The sequence below is a fragment of the Mytilus californianus genome, unplaced genomic scaffold (genome assembly GCF_021869535.1).
Source record: "Mytilus californianus isolate M0D057914Y unplaced genomic scaffold, xbMytCali1.0.p SCAF_14, whole genome shotgun sequence".
NCBI classification, from domain to species: domain Eukaryota; kingdom Metazoa; phylum Mollusca; class Bivalvia; order Mytilida; family Mytilidae; genus Mytilus; species Mytilus californianus.
Window position 1 is genome coordinate 5,946,195 of NW_026262626.1, and position 7,974 is coordinate 5,954,168.

At 30.0% G+C, this 7,974-nt stretch overlaps 1 protein-coding gene across 2 annotated transcripts; it reads right to left on the reverse strand.

Moving 5' to 3' along the window:
* Nucleotides 1-543: 543 nt before the first annotated feature.
* LOC127724094 (dynein light chain Tctex-type 1) lies at nucleotides 544-7,730 on the reverse strand. 2 transcript variants are annotated; one of them, XM_052230955.1, is made up of 5 exons: nucleotides 7,612-7,730; nucleotides 5,230-5,271; nucleotides 4,259-4,382; nucleotides 2,547-2,624; nucleotides 544-1,232 (listed from the first exon to the last, which is right to left on the reverse strand). In XM_052230955.1, the coding sequence occupies exons 1-5, from the start codon at nucleotides 7,636-7,638 to the stop codon at nucleotides 1,162-1,164; spliced, it is 342 nt and encodes a 113-aa protein (XP_052086915.1). In that variant the 5' UTR covers nucleotides 7,639-7,730; the 3' UTR covers nucleotides 544-1,161. The 2 variants fall into 2 exon arrangements, with proteins under 2 accessions (XP_052086915.1, XP_052086916.1); XM_052230956.1 differs by lacking the exon at nucleotides 2,547-2,624 and adding an exon at nucleotides 3,084-3,161.
* Nucleotides 7,731-7,974: the final 244 nt, after the last annotated feature.

A 7,974-nucleotide genomic window follows, 5' to 3' on the forward strand; every position in this document is an offset into this window, starting at 1 on the left:
CTCCTATAAGAAATCGTCTGACTGTTTTGATGAAGATAAACAGTAGGTAGAACTCAACATTGTAAACATTTTTGCCCCTGTCAGATTTTCTCTATTTAAAGCGGTTTTCAAGATAATAGACACTACTTGTACTTTACCTATTTGTTCTATTGTTGGCCATGTTGGTTAGAAAGTGTGATCAACATTCATTTTTGACACTAGATATCCCAATGATTAGTGTAGCCAAGTTTAGTTTCATTTGGCCCGGTAGTTTCAGAGGGGACGACGATGGACAAACACCAAGTGATAAAGCTCACTTGACACTATGGGTTTTAAGGTTGCCAATACCAAAATATGAGCTTTACCAATTCTACTTATATTCTCTGCAGACAACAGTTGACACATAATTCCAAGGGTAAAACTCTTTTTTTTTCCATTATTTGGTGCAAACAATTAAATTTTCCACAATTCTTTTGATTCTGAAATGGCTATATTGCTAGTGTTAAGTATATCAAAATCTGCATTCAAATGTTCTTTCTGAACAACCATGTTATAAAACAAGAATTTAATTTGTGAACACAATTTAATAATTTTCTATAATATGATAAATACAGCAAGTTGACAGGCTAGTATTGATGGCTTTCTTTTTGACAATGACAGAAAGGTCTGCATAAATTATCTATGAATCAAACAACCATGCAAACAATGTTAATTGGTGTAAAAATCTACCATTTATATTACTTTACCACACTTGTTTGTTCAAAGTCAATAAATAATTTGTTAGTACTAAATGATCAAATAAGTACAAAGTATGTAAAAATATCACAGAACAAAACAAATAAACAAATAATAATTTTCTTTGATAAATTAACATGTACAAATATTCATATTTTGTTGGAAGAGCTCATAAATATTGCAGAAAGGAAAAAAATCTCAAGCAGATAACTTTTGGGCTCTAGCTTAATAATATTACACTTGAGTATGAAAATCAAAACGTTGCCTCAAAATTTATGAAAAGAATATTTTAGGAAAAAAAATGTCTGACATCACATTGGAATGATCTGCTTGTCAGGTACACCAGCATCCCATTATAATATTATAAATGCTCCTCCATAAATAAAATCCTTGTTTACATTATGTACATAGATGTTTAAAGTCAAATTGTTCAATGTCACAAGGTGATTAGATCGTCAGTCCAAATACTGATACTATACAGTACATTGTCTTGTTTTCCCATCTTACTGTACAGCTTCCTAAAAAAACAAATGTAACTATGTTATAAAAGTTTGTCTGAAATTAGATATATTCTACCAAATTAGTTTTAATTGAAGTCCATCCTTTATTAATTTTAAAATTTAATAAATGTATTCTTAATCATTATGAATAAAGCTATAAATTTTCATGATTTTATACATGGATACAATATGACCAACACATAATGTTTTGAAATGATCAAGAAATATAAATGAATTACACAAGATTTTTAATGTTAACTTATGACGTTACAATTTTGTCAATAATATGTGGCATTATGTGCCGTTGTCATAAAAACAAAGAAACCTGCTGAATTTAAACAGTTTGATTTACATATTTTCTTTCTGGAATCATTGTACATGTGCACAGCCAAGAAACAACAAAATAATTCAAGAGAAGCTTTATTTATATAGCTATCTGCATAATCTCTCAAAACATAAAGTTGTTTTTGTGTGCGCATGTACTTTTCCAATCCAAAATATAGTAAAACAAGGAAAATCAAGGAATTTTTACAAAATATATAAATTTTGTCATGGCTGGTGGCCACTGTAACTTGTTAAATATGAAATTTGTTTTTATTTTTAAATGCCTCATACTTAAGTGTAGTAAGGACAAATTTAAGAACCTGTATGGTACATTTAACTTTTTAATTTGCACTAATATTTGGGCCAAATAGCTTTATTGTCCCATTCCTTTGTAAATGTACCTATCCTGAGTAGAGAAATATCATATTTATAAACGCATCTATGCTGACTGGAGAAATATCCTATCCCACTTAACTATGCATTGGTAGAATTTACTTAATTGTTTTACAATTTTTTTCTAAAATGCAGAGTAACAACTTATATACATTAAATAAAAACAACATTCTCAGACTTGACGGGATATTAAATGATAATCAATGATATAAAAATAAATAACTTTAAAACCATACCACTAAAATTAATTCACATGCTAATGCATATTCATGATGGCGCTTACTGAGATCATAATTTTAACCTTTTTGACAGATGATTATTATATTTATAGCCAAACTATGCTTTAAAATACATGTTTGGACCTAATTTTTCTTTACTGTAATCATAATTTCTTTCACCATCATTTTCATTACTCATAATGCTCTTTTTATACTTGCAAAGAAATATGTGATATTTTTACAGCTAGTTCATTTCTCACTCGATGCAAAAAATAAATTCATAAAAGACATTATTTTTATCATGTTTATGTGTAATAGGAAATTTTATACAATGTATCAAAATTCATTTAGCCAAATGTTTTGCCATCTTGAATCTGCTTCTTTTATGAAAACTAACCATCTGTAGAGTTATCCCAGAAGCAGGAACTTGCAGTATGTAAACCAGCACCATTCTTCTGCATAATTACACAGGTTACTGTAAGCAAAATAATAAGCTACATGTATAAAGAATAGGGAGAAAAACAAATCAATGCATTTGTACAACAATTCATACATTGTACCATTGTGTTTGTGCATGAACTGGCAAACTTTAAAAAAAAATTAGTTTAATGCAATCAAAGTTTGTTCTGGTAAAATGAATCGTATCAAAGTTGATTTTTCAAAAGACTGAAAATAATACAAGTAACCAACCAAATCTAATTTTCTAAAGTGTTTTTATTTGATCTAACTGTGTAACAACGTTGACACTGGATTATAAAAATATATATTTACAAACACTAGAGGCTCTAATAACAGGTACAATGTATGTTAATATGTATACAAATGCATTTAATTCTATATGTTAAAATATCCAAGGTTTATATTCCATATTATCCCAAAAACAAACTAAATCTGAACAAATGTTCAGGTATACACATTTATTGTTTGAACTGACCATCCGCCTGACTGTCCCACAAACAGGAAGAAGCCACATGGAGTCCACTTCCTGTCTTTTGCATGATGACACATGTTACTGAATGAAATCAACATATCATATGACTCTAACAATGAGCTACTGATAATTATTCAGTGATTAAAGAATTCTTAATCTTAACAGAAATGTGAAGACTTTGTACTCAAAACTTTTAATTGACTTACCTTAACTTTTAAATAAAAAAAATATACCTCTATATAGAAGTAAGGAAATACCACAATACATAATAAACTGTTGTCACAGATATATGTCTCGCTTTTGGTAATTTTGACAGCAAAATGCAAAATCTTGAAATGAAAATGGCAACATAAACATGTAAACTATATGCATGCAAAACATTCAGGTCAATGAACCATGCCTGAGGGTGCAGGGCCAAAAAATCTCCATGGAAATGAGAAATGCTAATGCTTATAAAACTTCATACCAAATACCATTGAATTATCTTCAGTGGTTCTCTTTTAACTAATCTCAACACAAACTTTAATTTGTAAACTATGCAACATTTTAAATCTCAATGAACCATAATGATAGGGCAGGGCCATGCATACAATCTCCATGGAAATGAGACTTGCAAATGCTTATACAACTGCATACCAAATATCATTGACTTAACCATGTTAACATAAGTGGTTTATCTTAAACTGATCTAATCACAAACATTTACATGCATGTATACTATGCAAAATATTTAAAGTCAATAGACCATGTCTGAGGGGGGAGCCAAATAATCTCCATGGAAAGGAGATGTGCCAATGCTAATACACCTACATACTAAATATCATTAACCTACCACTAGTAGTGGACTGATCCTAATCAAACTGACCTAACTGATTCTAGTTAATCTAGAATTACATATGAAACAAAGCAAACTTGGTTTTACTATTTTTCTGTTTATTTTTTTATCAAATGAATAACATTATAGAAAAGTGAAGTACACATATTTTTGCAAAGGGTTTACCGTTAATAATTTCTGTCAACTTGATCTTTAATTATTTTGGGAAGTCCAGCATTTTTCTTGTACAATTTATTTGAAGCTAATGACACATAGACACAACCATTAAAAAGATATCATCACACTAAGATGTAGAAAAGTTTTATTCATTACTGTCATGACAAATATTCTGTCATACACTTACCAATATATTTAAATGGTTTGCCCAATTTGGTCAGTTGATTCAAGCACTGTTCTACAACATTTGATGTCCATTGGTTCACTTTATTATGTTGATATGAGTTTCCTCCAATGGCACCTTCTATTGACTAAAATAAAAATTTCTTTTTTAGCGAATTTTTATGGTGTATGATATTCAATAAATACAAAAATGAGAATGTATGAATGCTTATGAAACAACTGGCCACCAGAGTTGCTGTTTAACTTTAAGAAAAGGATGCTCATGATCATGATCACTAACTAAGTTGAGCCACAGCACATATAACTTGTGCATTTTTGTGATTTCTGTATATCAACTAATTTTAGTGACTTGGAAAATAACACGAATATAAATCGTTGTGAATACTTAAAATGTATGTCTTCCGTTATGTAAATAGGTGAAGATATTAGAAAATCAGGGAAATAAATCGCCTCGAAGTAGACTGGAAAGGACTTTACACAGAATAAAGTATCTGTGAAAAATGTTGGTTTACAGTACATACATTTGAACATGTATTCTACTTTGTACCATTCAGAGCATAAACATATATTTAATAGGAAAATGTCCAACAGAAACCATTTAAACAAATGTTTAAGGTAACTGTGTTGCAAAATTATACTATAGAACATATGAAGTCTTAGTAAGATTCAAGAAATTTCAGAAGAACACCTAAAAAGAAATATGTGAAGGGTGTACAGCATTTATAATAAAAGAATAACAACTTTTGCAATGATACATGTATGTCATATATTGAAACTTAAAACATGTAAAAAATTATGATTCTTCAGAACCAAAGTTAAAAACACTCAAAATTATAACACATAATCCAAATGATTTCAAATAAGATGGGATACATTTAGGTATTAAGAAGAATTTATTATTTTATCTGCAGATCATTAGCAATTTTGTGAAAAGTTGTTTTCTTTATAATATCAATGTTTACTAAAGAAACATACCTCCTTAATTATGGTTGTCACTTCATCAACAACAAAGGCGGTCTGAAAAATAAAATCAATAAATATCATAACACATGATAAAAGAAATGAAAGTTTGTACAAGAGTGAGTGTAGCTTATGTTGCAGGGCTTCACTTTACCTACAGTACTAACTAGACAATATCAACCAAGGTCCACCCATCATTAGCTGTACTAGTGGTGCCTTCCTTTTGCTAAAGTTAGTTTGATAAACAGTGGTTAAATGAAAATAGTTAAATTGACATTTATGACATTTAATGATTTGTTACCATGCTTTATACATTAATGATGTATTTCTTTGCTCTGTAGTTAGGACTAAATTCAGTCAGGGGTACTACATGTACTTGTACAAGTATTTTTTATTTACTTGAAGAAGTAATATTAATATACTTATATAAGTAAATTTGTATGATACTTAACAAGTGTATTTTATCTACTTGTATAGGTAAAAAAAAATTGGCTTAGTTATGTCCCTTAGACATTCAGATTTTTTTACTTATATAAATGAAAAAGTCATCCTATCTTCTTTTCTTGAATTCTTAGGACTTCTTTGCTCTAATAGAATTTTAAATTGTCTGTCCTTTGCAGATGTCTAAACTAATCATTTAAGTGTAATTTCATGGACAATGAAAATCTCATTTGTCTGTTATCTTCAGAACACTGCTCATTTACAAGCCCCCAAGGAGCAATTTTTGAAGGCCTTGTGCAAATACTTAAGATCTTTGCGCAATCAGTTTCTTTGTTGAATTAATGAGATGAAACATTGAACTCTAATAAAAAATTATGAGCTAACCTGGGGAAAATCATTAAAGGCATGTTTTTACATCTCAAAACTTGAGAATTTTTGTGGGATTGTAAAAAAAATTTACTTATACAAGTGAATTTTTGAGATAATTAAGGGGAGATTATTCAAACATTATAATTAACTTATATAAGTATATATTTTTTTACTTCTTCAAGTAAATAAAGATTACTTGTACAAGTAGTACCCCTGACTGAAATTACTGCTTAATCATGTTAATTAAGGTGATAATACTGTGAAATCATCAAAGTACAGAAGAAATGTGTACAGTATCATCAGTATGTTACATGTATGTTTTATAATTTTTTTTTGAAAAAGTCCATACTGCCAAGTCTGGTTTATCTGTCTGTCTATTCCCTGCATTGCAAACCATTACTGATTTAGTAAAATACCACAAGACCAAAATGCAGTGTACTTCATATGATATTCAAAATAATTATGCATAAATGATATTTTCAAGAGGGAACATATAATCTTGATGATGAAAGAACTCAGCTCACCGGTATGTAACTACACTTACATTTTTTGACTTAGGATACCTCCAGAGAGGTACAGGTTCCTGATATGGCAAGTTTAGACAGAAAATGATGTGTCCAGGACGCATGTACTCGCCTTAATGAGAACCCTGCATGATCATACTTGGAGTTAAGTGTTTTTGTTAAACTTAAATATCTAGTTTACAACCTGAACATACATTGTATCATCAAGTTTTGAAGGAACTGTACAAATACAGTAGTTCTGTGAAAATAATTGGGACGGATCTTAGTTGGGACTGACCTATATTTATAATTAACTAGACATTCACCTTTGATAAGTTAACAGACTTTTGGTTTAGATTTATAACGACAATGTGTTGTTAGGGGCAAGTTTGTTTGTTGATTCTGAAGACATAGTAATGATTTTCTTCGCTAGAATTGAAGAACATATTGAATCCCATAATAATAATGCAAGATTGACTGTATTACTATTAGAAGACTCGCATCTGTGCAACTTTCACATACATTTCCAATTTCATAATGCTTATGTTAGTAAATCACGGTAATAGTCGACTGATCTCAAACAACCTAACTCACTTATTAATATTAAGAAGGACTCTAAATTGTTCTATGTACTGGCAAAGTTCAGGTTGAGAACTGCATGTACATGTATGACATTAATCCCTTTGTGGGATTCTGAGTCTGGAGGGATTTTCAGAGTGTTTCTCTGAGGCAGCTAGATCAGAAAATCGCTCCAGACATAGAATCTCAAAAGCCAAAAAGGGATTTATAGTATGACAGTTGGCATTGCTAATGCACTAGAGCAGCTGTTACATTGGAAGGGACAGAATATTTGGCTTATGTCGGATTATAATCAATAATGTCTTAAATTTATAATAAACCCACTTCTTCATATGATGAATATTATCATATTATATCACTTCTGATTTGTTACAACAAAATTGATCCATTGACCAAAGTTCCTTGTATAGTATCTGTTTACGTGCATAATGAGTCATTGATAATCAATTACTTGGAATTCTTTTAAATGCAAACGCTTTCGTTGTTTAATTAAGTGGTTACTTACATCCTCTCCTGTTTGAAATTCATCCATTCTTATCGTCTGTGTTGCAGTGGAATATTTATTTGATCAACTTGTCTGGGCAGTATCGTTGACAACAAACCAACGCAAAATCTCGCGAGAAGTACCGACCTTAAATTATACTAATTACCAACGGCATAATGATATCGGTAGATCACCAGAACGGCTTTAAATATACCACGATATTTATGTGTTATAATAGTAGTCTCAACTTATAAGTTTTTATACTAATATAATATTATATAGTGAACGAGAAAATATTGATATAAATTAACTTTTATGACGGTCTGGATGGGGGTCATTCATTTCTGTATTCTTTAATTTTCTAGGCCATTTTCTCTATTCTTG

Excerpts from the sequence above, each read along its gene's own strand:
- LOC127724094 (XM_052230955.1), bottom strand. The coding sequence starts at position 7,638 with ATGGATGAATTTCAAACAGGAGAGGAT. Across the intron at positions 5,272-7,611 it reads AATTTCAAACAGGAGAGGAT|ACCGCCTTTGTTGTTGATGA; the intron begins GTAAGTAACCAC and ends TTTATTTTTCAG. Across the intron at positions 1,233-2,546 it reads CTGGGATAACTCTACAGATG|GAAGCTGTACAGTAAGATGG; the intron begins GTTAGTTTTCAT and ends TTGTTTTTTTAG.